The sequence below is a fragment of the Heliangelus exortis genome, chromosome 3 (assembly GCF_036169615.1).
Source record: "Heliangelus exortis chromosome 3, bHelExo1.hap1, whole genome shotgun sequence".
Lineage (NCBI taxonomy): Eukaryota > Metazoa > Chordata > Aves > Apodiformes > Trochilidae > Heliangelus > Heliangelus exortis.
This window is the reverse complement of record NC_092424.1, coordinates 17,471,074-17,487,945: the sequence shown is the minus strand read 5'-3', so window position 1 is coordinate 17,487,945 and position 16,872 is coordinate 17,471,074. Positions and strand designations below refer to the sequence as shown.

General features: G+C 43.6%; 1 protein-coding gene across 2 annotated transcripts in view; it reads left to right on the top strand.

The window, feature by feature from the left end:
- The first annotated feature begins 891 nt into the window (after window positions 1–891).
- The window catches only part of EPAS1 (endothelial PAS domain protein 1), a 79,138-nt gene continuing 63,157 nt past the window's right edge, over window positions 892–16,872 (top strand). Inside the window, exon 1 of one of the 2 annotated variants that reach the window (XM_071739441.1) lies at window positions 892–1,346. In XM_071739441.1, the coding sequence (XP_071595542.1) occupies window positions 1,321–1,346 (26 nt within the window). In that variant the 5' untranslated portion in view covers window positions 892–1,320. The remainder of the gene's footprint in view (window positions 1,347–16,872) is intronic. The other variant, XM_071739439.1, reaches the window with a different exon arrangement.

Here is a 16,872-nt window from a genome sequence, read left to right as displayed (position 1 = left end):
CAGAAAACATGAGGGGAAGACTGCAGTTTCTACTGTGATGAAAAACAATCTCAGAAAAATTATTGTAATCCCTTGTCCAGCAAGGTTAGCTGCTTTGCTGTAAAATAAAAATCAAAGTGAGAGTCCTTTTTCTGTTATTTACATTGATATTAACTGCAGCAAACCGTAGCAGGTGGTAGCAAGAGATTTAGCTTTATCACTTCTTGCCACACCGTGCTGTGTGTTGACAACGAAGAGTTTTAAAAGTGCGTAAGTGGAACTTTGCAGAGTGACATAAAAAATAAAATAGAATTGAAAACCCGGGGCGGGAAGGCAGTCCCAGCAGAGAGTCCGTAGTGCGGTCCCACCGCTCCTGCCGCCCACCCTCCCGTTTGTGTCTGACCGGTACCGAAACCGGCGGGGCTGGGGCAGGGCGGTCCCGCACACGAGAGCTCCCGTGCGTGTCCCAGAGCAGCGCGGTGGATACTGCGAGTGCCGGACGGGCAGGGTGATGGCTTAATAGTGGGGTTTTTTTGTTTGTTTCTTTTTAAACACCACACCACCATCCCGCCTCGGGCTGCGGTGGGCACTGCAAGGGGCGAAGTCAGGGCCGCCCCCCATTTACCGAGCAAAGACCCACGCAGGGGGCCGAGAAGCTCCGCAGCTGCTCCGCGGCCGGGGGCAGGTGCCGCAGCCCCTTCCCGCCCCCAAGCGCGGCGCGCTGGGAGATAAATGCCTTGCGGAGAGGAGGAGGGGGAAAGAATAATAATAAAAAAGAAATAAAATAAGTTAAACTGCTGACCAAAAAAAAAAAAAAAAAAAAAAAGTAAAGGGAGAGAGGCGTCCCGGTGCCCGCGGGCGACTGCCCGCCCGCAGTGGAGCGGTGCCGGTGGGACGGGGTGGCCCCGCTGACCCCCACGGTGCCGGGCAGGGGCGGGGAGGCCGGGGCGCCCCGCCGGTCCCCATTGGCGGGCGCGCCGACGGCGGCGGGGCCGGGCCGGGCCGGGCCGGGTCCGGGGCGGAGGGGCTGGCCCTGCCCCTGCGGCCGGCGGCGGCCCAAGGTTTAAAGTGAGAACTTTCTGCAGGCGGGGCCGATCCGCACAGCCCGCCGCCGCGCCTCTCCTGACCCGCAGCAGCCGCCGCCGTAGCCTCCCCCGGGCGGGCCGTACAATCCTCGGCAGTGTCCTGAGACTGTACGCCCGCTTTGGGGGCGACCCGGCCGAACCGGACTCGCGACCCCCGCCCGGTCGCCGCCGCCGCCCGTGGAGAGCCCGCGTCCCGCGGGCAGGTGTTGAGCCCGCCCCGGCCCGAGAGACGGCGCAGGAGCCGGCAGCCGCCGCGATGACAGCTGACAAGGAGAAGAAAAGGTGAGGGGGCCGCGGAAGAGGCTCCGGGCTGCTTGGGCCGCTTCGTCCTCCTACGGCTCCCCCTTCCCCCACGGCAGTGCCCGGGTCCGTCGCGGGACTCCCCGCGGGCGGGGGCCGAGGACGGCAGTGCCAGCGGGACGGCGCGGACTCGCCCCCCACTGCCGCAGCAACTCTGCCAGAGCTCCGGATGGGGCCAGAGGGGTCCCCTTTGCGGGGACCAGCAGCGGCGGGAGGTAGCTCGCCCAGACCAGGCTGGGGCTGGCGGGGTAACAGCGCCGGGCTCCTCCGAGGCAGCCCGCGCCCCTCCGCCGGGGGCAGAGCGGCGCCGCTCCCGTCCTGGCCGCCGAACCGGGGAGCGCCTGCCCGGGCCCTGCCCCCGCCGAGCGGCACGGCGGCCAGCAGCGCCCCGGGAGCCGCCGCTGGGGGAAGCGGCCCCGGCCGGCACGTCCCGAGCGGCCGCTGCCACCCGGAGCTCAGGGCCCCGGCCCCGTCCGTGCCCGGCGAGGGCTGCGGGCGGCCGGGCAGGTGCACTCAGCGGTCACGGCCGGCAGGAGCGGGCCCGCCGGTATTGCAGGGCGACTCTAATGCTCGCTGTGGCAGGGCTTGTACGCTTAGTATCAACTAGGACCTCAATATTAGGAAATTATTTATCAGTGTAGGACGGTGATTTTAAAGGTAGCCCCCTTAGCAAAACGCGTCTCATAATTAAAATGGTCTGGATGCAGTTGACAAGCTGAATACGCTCTTATTACTTGTATAAAACGAATACATTTCGACACATCCTCGCTCCATCCCGGGAAGCCGGCCGCGTTGCGCCGGGATACTCGCATCCCGTGCAGTTTGCGAAGTTCCTCAACTGTCCGCAAGTTTTCCTAGACGGCTGAGAGCTCGGAAAGCGCCTGACTCTGCCCCTTACCGCTGGTTAAGGAGGATGTGAATCTAGTCCTTTCCACGTTGCCATAACGAACCTTCCAGGGGGAATCAAAGTAGCTTACTCGTTTTTTTTCGTAGCTGCATCAGAGAGCGTATTTTCCTTCTGGTTCTTGAGGATGAATGTCAAAATAAAACTCGGGTTCCTTAACACAGAAATTACAGGTGTGGGGATCAAGAAAAAGAAGTGTCAAGTCCATAAACAATTTCTGTCGATGAGTGAGATGCTGATATTGCAAGGCTAAGCAAGTGAATAAAAGCTCCACAATGTCTTGTAACAGGGTATTTATTCAGTCTGGTTTATACAGCAGGCAGTCACACGGCTGAGTCTATTATTGGCTCAGGTTGCTCTTCTGTTCTGACTATAGATTGTGTTCATAAACAATGTGATGTACAGACTAAGAATTTTATCTTGTTATTTGTTATGTGTGCTTTTCAGTTGATGATGCACTAAACTTTAGACACTGTTTTTAGGTTTGTGTAATAGCTCCTTTTTTATTGAGTCACCTTATGACGGTGAAATCGGGGAAGTTTTGTAGCATGAAACATATTTTCCATGTAGCTGCTCTCCCTCAGTTTATCAAGCAGTTACCTCGAGTCTATTTTGTTCTAGGTATCGATTTTCTAGGTATAAAACATGGATACATATTGTGTCCTCTTCTGTTGAACGAGAGAATAAAAAAATCTCATAATGGTAGGTTGAACTTATAAAAAATCCTTACAGGGATAAGAGGAGTGAAGTAGTGTACATATTGAAAATACACTGCATCCATTGTATCACCTCTGTTTTAATGAGGCACTCTTAATCTCTTCAGTTCTAAGCTCTTATTTTCTAACACAGAGAGGGACTGAGCAGTGTCTAATCTTACAGGACAGCACGCTGAAGTGTACCTCTGTATCTTCAGGTACAAGACGGAAACTTCACAAGACTGAAGTCTGAATGCTAATCCTGCCAATGTCACTGAATTTATGTAAATATTGTGACAATTTTCCGTCTGTCTCAGAAGTAGGCTAATTGTTACCTGGCTCATGGGATTGTTTTGTAAATTAATGTTTGTGGAAGAGCTGGGGGAGTATCGGATGAGGGATTTAAGGCAACGTGCTTGTGCCTCCCTGTCTGCGCACAGTAAGTTCCTACTGGGGAGGTACCTTGTGCAGCCTATTGAGCAAGATGATGATGATGATTTCATTTTTTCAATACTATTATTGAATAGATTTATTACTTCGAATTGAATAGTTATATTATTTGCTTGATCTCTGTCCGGATATGCAGCTAGGAACTCTAAACTGACTCTGTAATAGCATAGACAAACCAATTTCAGGGAGAAAAAGTGGTAAGGGTTATCTGGTTTGCCCGATTTGCAGGCAGCTCTGAAACATTTGTTTAGGGGGACAGTTCTCTTACTGGAAACCAGATGCTCTATGGAAGGTAATCTTTGCTTCTTTTAATGGTCTATTTGAGTTGCAGAGTATCCTCAGGTTCTCATTTGAAGCTCTGTCAGCAGAAAAGAGTAGTCGCTACCTCTGGATCAAATGTTCTAACATTTCCAATAGGCTGATTCCCCACATTTAAAGTTAGTCCAAAATACTGAGTTGAGATTAATATGGTTACTATTTTAGCTTAATTAAAAAAAATTATTTACACTGCCTTAAAGAAAAAGTCTAATGCTTTCTAGAATGCCTGTAATTAGAAAATGGGAAAAAGAGGAATAAAAGTGTAAAACACATGTTAGGAAAATAAAAGCTGAGGAAAAAAAATATCAGTGACTATTCTGCAGTACAATGACAGTAGTTAGTAGTAGACAGTAGTAGTAGTTAGACTGTCCTAGTTTAATTAGGGCAGTCATAGAATATCTTGATGTGGTTTTTAACTATTTAGTCACTGTGGGGTTTTTGAATTATTTGAGGGATATATCCAGTATATTAGGAATGGATGGTGTGCTAAATTGACTGTTCTGAATGGACAACACCATATGTTTGAAAAGTTTGAAACCAGGCTCAGGACCAGTTGTATACCACTGAGTAGGGTGCAACATTTGGCTTCACCTTTTCAGTTGTGGTGGTTAGGGTTTTTTTGGTTTCTTTAACAGCATTATGGAAAATAAACCAATTTTGCAGCTTGCAGAGATTCTGTACTAGCCATCCTCATATAATTATACAATACTATTTTGTGATCCTAAGGATGTAGTCTTATATAAATCTGTTTAACTTCCTCAGGTCCAGATAGTAAACAAATGGGATTCCTCCCATTTATTGACTAAGAAACTGACTGCTTTTAATTATCCTTTCACTTTGGCCTTTATTAGATGTTTAGCCCCTCTAATGAGACACAATTTTCACTGACCTTTACTTCAGGAGAGTGATTCTGCCAAGCTGAGGTCACTCTTGGCTGCTCCTCCTCCGGATGAGGAAATGGTCCTGAAGGCACCGCTCTCCAGAGCTCAGGTAGTCAGTCCCTGGCTCTTAATGGCCATGATTCGGATGCCAGGAAATGTGAGCGTTTAGATGTGCCAAGGTGTTAAACTGTAGGTTTCAGGAAATGTACAGTCTGTGTTTTGTTCTAGCTATGCTTTCTGTCTTAAGGTCCGTCACTGTTGTCAAGTATACTACCCCTTGGCTGTTATTCTGTGGTGGTGGTGAATTGGATGATCTTATCCACCCACTTGCCAATGTAGGTTGTTCCTTATATTCTTGTAAACCTCATTTAATGTACTTCAGCTGATAGAGCTCTGAACGCTCTCCTTTGCACACTAGTGAAAGGAATTGTTCAAGTTTTCTTGTTAGTCCACATCTCCCCCCCCTTAGTCCGCGTTTAATTTCCATCGCTTTGCTTCTCTATTAACATTTGCCCTTACAATTTCTCTAATTTGGAGTTATAAAAAAGAAATACAATCCCCTAAATTCATGATGAACAACCTGTTGATATTTCCTGTTTAGGGCATGTCTATGGCATATTACCATAAAGAAATTTGGGACATTTCAGCACCAAAACCCAAAGTAGTTTCATAGCTTGCGAGTCACATTGAATGGCTCAGGCCAGCTGTACTCACCATGCTTGGATTTCACTGCTTCTGCTTTCTGCATTCACCACCCTTGATGTATTTCTACAGATGGGGAAAGGGCTTTTCTGTCAGAGGGTGACCCAGAGGCACATGGATGAGGAATGACAGGCTGAACATGTGCTTCCATTTCTCCCTTTGCCTTCCTTTACATTCAATGGTGTATAGCAGAGGTCAGGCTGATCTCTGACTTGGTGTCCTGGCCTACTTGGAAAAGCTTGACTGATGTGGCTTCACCTCTGTAGAGTGGGAGCATTTGAGCTTCATGAGGGCTGCCAAGGCTTTCACCATGGCTGTGGTGCTCAGTGCAAGGGCTTCCCAGTGTGTGTCACCCTCCAAAAGGTATCTTGGCTTCTGAGGATCTGTTTTGCAGGGGAGCTGCAAGGGCTGGCTCTGTTCATGATTAGCACTTAGTCCAAGAGCAAGTGAAGAATCTAACAGACCTTAGTATGCAGTATAGTCTTGTCCTTTTCAGTTCATTTTTCTGTTGTCTGCCATCTTCTGTCATGTTTCTCCTGAGTGGGTCACTTGGAATATCTTGCATATGGGAGGTACTCTGCTAATAGGAGTTTTGGGATTACACTGCTGATTTAGGAGACCCATCATGAGTACCAAAAATTGATCTCTCTGCCTTTCTGTATTGTCTTTGATTATAATGGGTTCATAAACGTGAAGTATTTTTCTTTTCTGATTCCAAGTTGGAACTGCTGTTAGATGTAGTGGGGGCAGAACCCACCAAAAATTGAATATTTTGCTGTTATTTTCAAATCGGAAACCTTTTTAAAACTGAGAATTAGGATAAACATTAGAGTAAGGAAATGAGCAATACAAAGGCAGGTCATATTTAACAATAGTTTGGATATATGGAATGTTTTTATCCTGTAATGCTATTTCTAAAGCATGTGAAATGCTTTTCTGTGCATTTCTGCCAATATTAATCGTGTCTTGTGTATCTGAGTAGTTATAATTTTACTCCTAGTAGCTAGCACAGGGTTGACAGAACCCCATCTTTTAAATGAGGCAGAAGTTCAAGTATGATTATTATGCAGCTGGTAACTTTTTTCTCATTTCTAAGTCTTGTTCTCCAATTGTTTAAAGGCAATATAATAAAGTAGTTATGAGATGAGGATGAAATCTTGAATGCTTATGTGAGGAAAAATAACAACTTTGTTGAATTTACACGGTTACTTCTCATGGAGACTCTCTCTGAAATATGTAAAAATGGGAAACTTTTACTGTGCATTTGGAAAGTAGATTATTGAAGTACAGTAAGCCAATTGGCTCATAAATAACTAATGTTCCAAAGTAACTCTCATTTAATTATGCTTTTTACTTCTTGAGCTCAAATCTAATTATGATTTTGGTTCTTTTCCCTGTGACTTTGTTTGGGTCTAGAAAATTTAACTGAAACAAAATCTACCGTAATACATCCTGATTAAATGTGCATATTTAGATCTTAAAACAGTTAGACTTGTAATTTAATTTCCTTGACTGTTATTACATAGTTTACGTAGGATAATGTATCCAGAATTCTTCTCTGACCCTTGTATTACATGACATAGCAAATACTCATTATTCCATATTATAGAAATTCATTAAATGTTTTGCCAGACAGCAAGCAAAGTTGCTTTAGTTGAATTTTCATGTCTGATCTTCAGTTAAAGAGGTTTCATTGCAAGTGTGCCCTGCTGTGCACAAGTAGGTGAAATCAGAGGTTTTCTTTGATTAGGGGAATGTTCAGGGTGTTGCCTCCAAAAAATTGTCTGAAAAATTCAGAAACTATAAATGCTTTATGTTAGCCTGTGGGTGTGCAATTAATACTAGCGTATTACACCTTCATGAACAAGTTCTGTGTGTTTGGGCAGGAGGGAGGAACACTTTTGTTATTTTGTTTATGCTCAGGAGAAGACTCAGGAGAAGTAAATCCATCTCTTCAAACGTTTCTTTCCTACGCCTCACTCCCACTTTTTGAGGCCTGTCCCTGAATCCCAGCTCTGACCTACATGAATGAAAACCTCAGGCCAGAGTGCAGGCAGATTGTAAAGCAGGACTGCAATGGAGAGAATGACTGGGCTGTGGCCATTTATGGGATTTGGCTGGGCTTTGTTTGTTTGTTTTTTTACTGTATCATCAGTAAGCTTAAGAGTTATTGCCTCCCTGTGATCTCGAGATAACTTGCAGCAACTAGTAAGTCTCCTCAGCTATTTTTTCCCTCCTAGGTATAGTGGCCATGAGGTCACCATCTGTTCTATAAATGCAGTACTTATTTTACAGCATACCAAGAGGAAGGTGAGGTTAACAGAATGGCAGCTGCCTTCTGAGTATCTGCTTGAGTCCTTCAGATCTGTAAAATGTAGGATGCGCCCCTGGAAGTGTTCAAGGCCAGACTGGATGGAGCTATGAGAAACCTGGTCTAGTGGGAGGTGTTCATGTCCATGCAGGGGGATTGGAACTAGGTTATCTTGAAGGTCCCTTCCAACCCAAACAACTATGTGATTTTACAAATCTATTTATGAAATCGGTGGTGAGCAGATGGTGCTGGTTTTTACCAGGCTGAGCTGGTGTCAAACCTACCTTGAGTTTATTTGAACTGATGTTGAACCAAAACTCACTGCTGGGCTCTCTTGTGCTGGCATGGCCATTGTCTCTTTCCTGCTGCTGGGAGGGTGGCACTGATGTCCAACATATCCCGTGAGATGCTGTTTCTCACCTTCCATGTTGCTGTGCCTGTGACCAGTGTAATGTCATAGCTGCTTTTTATTTTTTGCCTTGGAGGTTGTCCCTAGAAGCCAGGGCTGCAGCAAGCTGCGGGGTGCTGGTGCATGCATGACCTTGTGTCATGTGTTCTAGTGGGTTGCCCTCTTCCTTTTTAAAATATATATACATATAGAAAAGCCATGAACACAGTCTTATAGTGCACTCTGTCTGCCTCTTTTTTTTTCCAGAACAGAAAGCTGGAACACTGCTGCATCCCTTTATATTTGGACATGAATTATTGTGTACATTCACACACTTTTACAAATAACATTTTGAAGCTAGAAGAGGTGTGAGCAGCTTGACCCTCTCTTTTTGTTTCAGGAAGCTGTGTTATCTAAGTGGAGGCTAAAATTAGAAGGGATATGGGGAGGGCTGGTGTTTTGTTGTGGTTGTATTTTTAAATTTTTTTTTTTTTTTTTTTAAGCAACTCTTCCAATGGATGAATCATATGGGTGTAACTTATGGCACTTGATAGCAAGCAGTCTGTCTGAAGGTATATGTGTAATAAGATTACCAGGATCATTTAAAATCTATTTGAAACTACTGAAACGTGAACCTAATCTATTGTAAATATTTGTTACTCATTATCTAATATATCAAAATACATTTGGTTAGTTAGGCAAATGAAAGATATAAGGTGCAAGTCTTTAACAATGGGTTACTGAGTATTGGAAGAGCTGTGGGTGCAATTGGTGGAGGGGATATTTTCTGGTTTTAAAGTTATTTCCTTGTTTTTAAAGTATTTTATTTGAAAATAATTTTCCAGTGCATAGGGGAAATGAGCTAGTGTTTGGCTAAAGTGAAGGGATGGGATTGAGAAATTGCCAAAAAATTTGGAGACCACTGAAACATTTTAGATTTGGTTTCATTTAATTAAACTTTCTGAATTCTTGTGTTGCACTACGCTGTTAACCTAATATTGGATGTTTTAAATTTAATTTGAATGACACTTAAGTAACCTTAAGGATCTTTTAAATGTAATGTCTTTTTTTCCCTAGTGGTTGACTCAATTGTTGGGGTCTTTTTTTCCAGATTTTCTTTACTTTACTGAAAGCCATGAGATACACACATAAATCTGGTTTCGTGGCTTGACCTGAATCAATTCCTGTCTTCTTTCAGGAAAACTCTCTTTAAATTTATCTGCTAAACCAAAATATTAGTTATTCCTTTTACACTACTCATTAAGTCCTCATCAGTTGAGACCTTGAACTCAAAACCCTCCCATTCTTTCAAAAGCTTCAATTGCTTAAAACAAGTTACCATGCCTGATTAAAATACTTGGTTGTCTTTGGATTGGGTTAGGTAGGAAGTAATGACAAAGGTCTTCTCTAGCTTTAGTTATGTGAACAACTTTTTGAAGACAGTGGTATACTTGAAAACATAGCAATAAAATCCTTCCCCATCCCCTGGCCCACATCACCAGCTCCTAAGAGTACAAACAAGAAAGTACAAGTGCATGAGAGATGAAAACAGCATGGTGCAGTTTCTAACTTGGTTGTTTCCAAAGGACTGATAATTTTAAGAGTCATGTTCTTGAAAACCTGCTTACCTATGGTGGGAGATAGAAATGTTTGCCTTTCCCAGGAAATCTATTGCTTTAAGTAGCAGATATTATTATATCTTGAAATACAGTGATTCCAGGTGGTATCTACCTTTGGCCTGGTACACGTGTTTTCTTTAGGTATTCTGTGTCCCTTAGTATGTATTGTTTAATATGCACAAGGTGATTTGCCAAATGACTTCAGTTTAAGAAGCCAGTGCAATGGCCTGAATAAGTTGCATGAAATCTGAAAAAAAATTACTGTATTGCCCTTTTCTTAAAAGGGAAAGCTTTTATTAATTCACTGTGTCAGAGGCCTTACAAATTTTAAAAAATCTTGTAGTGAGAAAAATTCATTAAGAGGTGAAAGTTCTGTTCCACATCACCTAGTAGTGTTCAAAGGTTACTGATTTTTCCTTTAAGATGTATTCCTTTGCTTGTAAGAAAAATATTTGCTTAGGTAATAAGCTGAAGGAAGCATGAAGTGGGATGGTTATTAGGCAGTTTTTGTAAAGGTGGTGGAAGTAGCTTAAAGTACATTCCTAGTATTTTGTTTCCGCCATTATCATATCTAAGGTCTTTACTGCCATAAAAAGGTACTTAAACTCTTGGTATCACTGCTGTCTTCTCACTTGCATTTGTATGATAAACTACAAAGCAATCCTACTCAGTCATTGTGCTGGGGACATTCTGGTGGCTGATGTTGGTCTTCCAGAGCCCCATCCATTCACAATTGTATCACCCTCTCTGCAAATAAATTCTTGGTGTTATTGGCTACTTGTTGTCACAATAGTTGAAAGATCTTCGGGAAAGAAACAACAAAAAGAAAAAAAAAGCACTGCCAAACCAGCCCCCCAATAAAACACCAAACCACCCCTCTCTGTATTTCTACATTTGTAAATGGGGAATGGTGCTAGGAATGTACCAAGCTTTTAGCTGTCATGCAATTTGTATACAAAACTTGGTGCAAGTACCAGAGTATCTTCTGAGATGGCTGGTGCTCTTGTGCCTGGTTAGATTTTTATATGCTATTGTGATGAAGTAATATACTCATCTACTGATGGCAATGACAGTATCTTCAGACTGATAGGTAATTATGGAAAGTATTTACTTGCTTAGAACAGAAGTGGTTTTTAAAGGATCCATAGAATGGCAGGATCATACATACAAGTGTGAGAAAAAAGTCAGCATTTGGTGGCTTTATTGGGCCATGAGTCCTCAGGCAGAATTGCTCTGGAATAAAAAAAACTATGAACAGCTATAGCTATATTCCACTACAAAATTTTTAACAGTGACTTTGTTGACTCCAGCGTGTTTCAAAATCTTTGAGAGAAGACTGGAAATTGCTGAAAACACTGCTGGTGTTTTTCCTGTAGACCATTTACCAGATGATTCTTCTTGGAAGGCTGCTTTATCACCTTCCCTGAAGGGGTGAGCTTTTGGGAATGGCCTCTGCATGTTGCCCTCACCAGGAGTGGAAAGCTGTCTTCGCAGGAGCAAGCAGGGGTTTGCTTACTGCTGTCTCAAGCTGCCCCTGGGTTTTCACATTCCTCCTTAAAGGGAACCTCTGTAGCAAAGGAAAATCACGACAAATGTAGCTTTTGGTTTACTTCTTCCATGGTATCCCCATATTGACCTGAGCAATGTGCTTCCCCTTGTCCTTTCAGCTAAGTCAGATACATGGGGGAAGGCAGAGTTGGAATTTGCCAACTTTTCATATGAGAGGAGTGACTTTAGCTTGCAGATGAGAAAGCCAGTACCCCACCTAGCCAAGAAGACTATGCCTGGTCTTAACAGAGCATTACTTACACTTTTAAGAAGTGGTAAGTGTTTAGGGGGGGTGACCCCTCTTATTACTTAACACAGCACTTCTAGATCTGTGATTCAAGGAAGATCTCTCCATTTGACTGATGGAACATAGCTTGGTTGAGCTGTGGGTGGGCTCTTTATGTGCAGCAGCTGTAAAATAATCAGTTATTGTTAATAACTCCAGTTCTTGGTTTTTCCTCTGAAAATTTTTTGAAGGATGTGTTTATTGCCATTACTAATCATAGGGACGTTTTTATGAGAACATCCTTTCTGTCCTCAAGTTGCCTTAATACTGGCTTTTACATAAGAAGCTAAGCTGTATTTATGTTCCAAATGATTCACTAAAGGGGATGATCCCATTTGCTTAGACATGTGCTGGCTTGAAAATGAAATAGAAGCAAGTGCATATATCTTGAGGGAAACTTAATGCTGGTGTTTCGAAACACCCATTATTTCCTATTTAAGAAAAACAACCCCCCCAACCCTACTTTTGTCTGTTAACCATGCAGCTGGCCTGAACAAAGCCTCTTTGGCATGGGGACTTGGGCCAAGGCTGTGCGAAGCTGAATAAAACCATTTCTTGGATTCTGTCTCTTGAGCTTTTTTGCTTCTCCCGGTAGAGCTGGCTGTGAAAGCTGCGTCTAGTTGCTGACCTGGCTACTGAAGAGCAGCTTCAGCAAGTGGTTCTGGCCTCAGCAGCTGCTTCTCCTGTTGCCTTTCTCTACCACACCCTCCCTAAAAACCCTGCTCACCCAGCCCCAGCTTTTTGTCCTGCTGGGGATGGGGGTGTTGGGTTGGTAACACAGCCTGGGCAGCTGATCTCCGTCATTACGCTTGCTCTCCAGTCTGGAAAACTGGGATGGTAGTATATCCTTCCTTCCACCCTTTGTGTGGCTTATTTATTTAGACAGTAAACTTTTAGAAGTAGGGGCTTTCTATTTCTATGCCTAACACAGGGCTGTAGTGGTGCTGGCAAGAAGCTTGTGTCATAAAACTAACTTGAAAATGCTTAAGCAGGGAGTTGTCAAATTGAAGGAGTTTGGTTATCTCTTGGTTTTCTCGCATCGCCTGGCTAATTGCTTTCTTTACGGCACCACTCTATTATCCCTCAATATGTAGGTTACACCCACATGCTGACGGGTGACCTACGCCTTCTTTTGCTTCACCTTTGAATTTGACCCTCCTGTTGTATAAGATCCACGTGCAATTTAGACACCCCAAACAACTGAGGAGGTGAGGTGGTGGTGGCAGGGCATTGCAATGCCCTCAAAGTGTCTGGGAGACAATAAAACCCCTTCTTCTTCTTCCAGATTTCATCATGAAGCAGGCAAGTGAGCAACCTGTTGGGCAACAAGAGCAAAAAGGAGTGATTGACTGTTACTCTGAAGCCCGACTTTTCTGCAGATAGGGAGTTCAGTAGTCTTCAGCTGACCATCATATGCTCTTGGTTTCTTTGACCTGAGAGCTGTAAGAAAGGAAAACAGTGCCGACTTACAGGGTTAATCTGACCTGAGTTTAGAGGTTAGCATAATCGTAAACACAGACTGCACACACCGAAGCCTTTGGATCTTCCTTCACGTTAAGGCTTCTCCTGCATGTGGGTGGCAGGGCAAGCCTGAAGAGGGAGCAGGCATGTTCATCGTTGTAAAGAAAAGACGTTACAAGAAGCCTTACATTTTATATAGACTTTTATTGGCAGCTTTGCATACTGTATGCACAGACCCTGAAAAGATAATGCAAGAAGCTGTGTTATCTATATAGCACCACTCCTTTCCCTTTGCCTGCCAAATCTTAGGACATCCTCCCACCCCCCAAACCTAAATACCTCCATAAGCACAGTGTAACTAAATTCCAGCTTCTCTAAAGGCAAGGATGAAGCAATGAACCGCAGTGAGCAGCACTATTCCTTTCTGACTTGAAAAAAAAAATATTTATTTTGAAAGAGGCTGATGAGAGCAAATGGTGTTTAATCAAAAAGTAGTGTCTTTTTTCAGTGCTCTTCCAGGTTGGGGAATAAAATGAGCAGGCAGCAAAGCCTGTATTACAGGTCACAGTAAGGATTTCAAGGTACCGTGATGGCTGATGTGGAACAGAGATCCACTTAAACGCAGAGCTGGAAGAGGAAGGGTGTGTGCACCCTGACCTGTTGAAAAGCTGTAAGAACAAATCATTGAATGATGATGTCAATACAGTGTTCTTTTGGAGAGAGCTGATGTCATGAAGTACAGCGCAAGCATAAATTGATTTCAAGTTTTGTTGCATTTTGAGTAGGTCACAGCCATGGAATGGGTCTACCAAGTCATTTCTAGATTGTGCTGTGTGGTTCTGTTGGTTGGGTTTCTTAGTTTCTGTTTGTACCCGACTTAACAGACTGAGTGCTCTGGCTTTTGTACCAAAGTAACTTCAGCTCAAAAATCTTTGAAGTCTGATAATATGTCTAGGACTTTTATAAAAATGGGGTTCAGTTCCTGTCTGAGACCTCCAAGTTACTTGCTTGTTATAATACCTTTGAGAACAACATTATATGAACTGTATAGCGTGAAACTTTATCCCCCTTGATAGGGAATTTCAGGATCATTCCACTTCAGTCGTACTTCTGTTAGGTGATGGATTAAGCAAATCAAATGGTCAAACACTCAGAAAGGTGTGAGGAAAGCAGAGCGAGCATCTGTTTTTATACTGATATCTGTGTAAGGAGCCAATTCTGACTTACGAAGTTGTAAGAAGGAAATATTTGGTGGACAAATCTATCTCAGTACACTCTATTTTTAAAATTCTTTAATTTGCTTATATGCCAGGAGCTGTTGTAGGACATACAGTGAAGCTGAAGAATATGAAGTTAATGTATTGAAGGAAAATATATCTCTAGGTTGAGGCCTTCTCTTTTCTACCCATTGAGAGTCATAACATCTCCCACTCTACCCTGGAGAAAGTAAATGTTTTATTGCTTGTGTTGGTAGGTAAATTATAGTTTGTTTGTAGCTGACTATGAACTGCATACAGGAAGTTTGGAGAAGGATTTTGGCTGGGTGAGCTACTAGGAAATGCACTCATCAAAAGAAATTTTAATAGAAGATTTACTTTTCATAGAAGATGAGGCAGTGATTAGAGCTACCTTCTTATGGGTTGTTTTCTTAAAAAATGAAGGCTTGCTCTGTTAAAATGTGTATCTGTCTCCATTCCTGATGGAGTTGTAAAGATCTTGAGGACATTACATTCCAAGGAATAGGTGTTCAGAAAGAGTGGGGTAATAGCTTCAGGAAAAGGCTGCAGCACAGCCTGCAGAGACCAGAGACTTTCCATGGCTGAAGGAGTCCTGGGTGTCCTGGCTGCGGCAGCAACTCCAGCCAGCTCCATGCTTGCAGCTTGCTGTGCCACAGGTACTGGGATCCAGCTGGAGTCCAGAGAGCCAGAGGAAATGTGGTTTTGCTGTGGTGCTCTTGTTTGCACAGCAGCTCTCTGCTTTTGTAGCATGGTTGACTAGTTAAACCCTTTTAGCATTTCAGAATCTCGCTGTGTGATATTTGTCTCGTAATTCGGAAGGAAGAGATGGAGATAAAATGTTTTTCCTTACTCTGGGAATTTCTAAGTGTTTTAGTGGCTTCAGATGAAGAAACTGGTGCACAACGGTGATTGATACAAACACCTGATATTGTGAGATGTTTTAGACTGGCCACATTAAAACCATCAAGTGTGTGCCCAAAGTAAGGCAGCTGGACATCTTTCTGATGGACAGGAATTGCTGTCTTCCACTGGAGAAACAACTGCACTTCGGAACAGCTATAACTCTGGATCCAGCTGTAGAAAGGACTGTTTTGGTTGGAGAGGTCCAACTGTGTGTGCTTTTGGTGTTGGTTGTCAGGTTCATGATTAATTCAGGGCATTGTTATACAGGCGGTAACAGTGAAGGCATTGTCACCACTAGTATTTTCACTTTCCTGTGTTGCTGCTGTGCTCATTTAATTATTTTTGCAAAAGCAATCAGTTGTGGGAACCTTCTCATGTACAAACCATGTGGAAGATGGGAATCTCTTGCTAAGAGTTGCGTATGTTTTTTGTTCCCATAAGTGAAGGTAATGATGAAAACTTTAAGAATTGGTTCATTGGCGCTGGCAGTCGGTATCTCAGAGAGATCTATTATACTCTTCAGAATCACTTCCCCCAATCGAGGCAGTCCTACTGTTTGGTTTTTTTGTTTGTATTATGTATTTGCTGGAAGGAGAGTGCTATTGTGTTTTTTGTGAGCGATTACAAACATAAAATAGATTCTCTTGAGAATGCTTTGTCTACACACATCACAATTGGTAATTGTTTTGTGTTGTGTAAGACTTCATGTGCTGTGCTTCTTGTTTGGCAGCATGTATGTGTATGTGAACTTCAAATAGATTCCTACCTCCAACCTTTTATCATTGAAGGTGAATCCTAGAACAAAGGATAAAACTTCTCTGAACTTGTATATTGCTAGATGATGAACAGTTGCCAGAATTTTTCCCCCAAAAATTGCCATTTTTTCCCCAAATATGTTAGGTACAAAATTTGGTACATTTTAATGGCTCTGCAGTCCAAGTAGGACCTGGATGAGGTAGTTCTTGAAAATGCAAAAAAAACCCCCAACTACTTCCTGCATGGAAGCAGATTAAAATAGTATAGTTGTGCACGAGATGGGTGTCATCTTTTTGCGCCAAGTCTGCCTGCAGTGGTCGTTCCAAAATGCCAAGGAAAAAAGGGATCCATAACCTTCACATATCCTCTTAGCAGAGTGCCTGGAGGTAGATATGGGCAAGATGCGTGGAAAAAATGAGGCTTCTGCCAAACGTTTGCTTTGTAGGTCACTTATTGTGGTTGAAATTACAGGGAGCATTAGAACAAGTGGTCTATTAGCAAAGCCATGAAAACAAACCATTTGCCACTTCTAACAAATGTTGGACAAAAATACATTCTAAATTTAAAAAATAAGCGAAGACTTGGCGAAAAATAAGTCCCGGGTTTATCTGCATTTCATCAGGTACATGGCGTCCTGGAACACAGCCCACTGGCAAAAACATGGGGAGTGTTATCCTTTGCAGCACTGGGAATGTTCTCTGCTGAATTTGGCGCCAATGACCGAGCTTTGCTTGTTAGCTGAAGTTCACACAGACTCCTTGCCAGGCCTGCCCAGAATGCTGTCTCCTCTGACTTCCTGTGGTCTTGCATAATATTTCCTTGCTCCTTGTATAACTGCAGCTTGATCTGGTCACTGCCCAGTTTATACGGTTGACTTTTTAAAAGGCCAGTCCTGCAAACGTGCGGCTCGGCCATGTCAGTGGCAGGAGGTGTCCCGGCGGTGACGCCGATGGAAGTGCCTTTCCACAGGGAAAGGGCCGGCAGCGGGGCCGCGCAGCCATGCCGACGTGTCTGAAGGCAATGGGGGTGACTGCCACAGCCTCCTGAT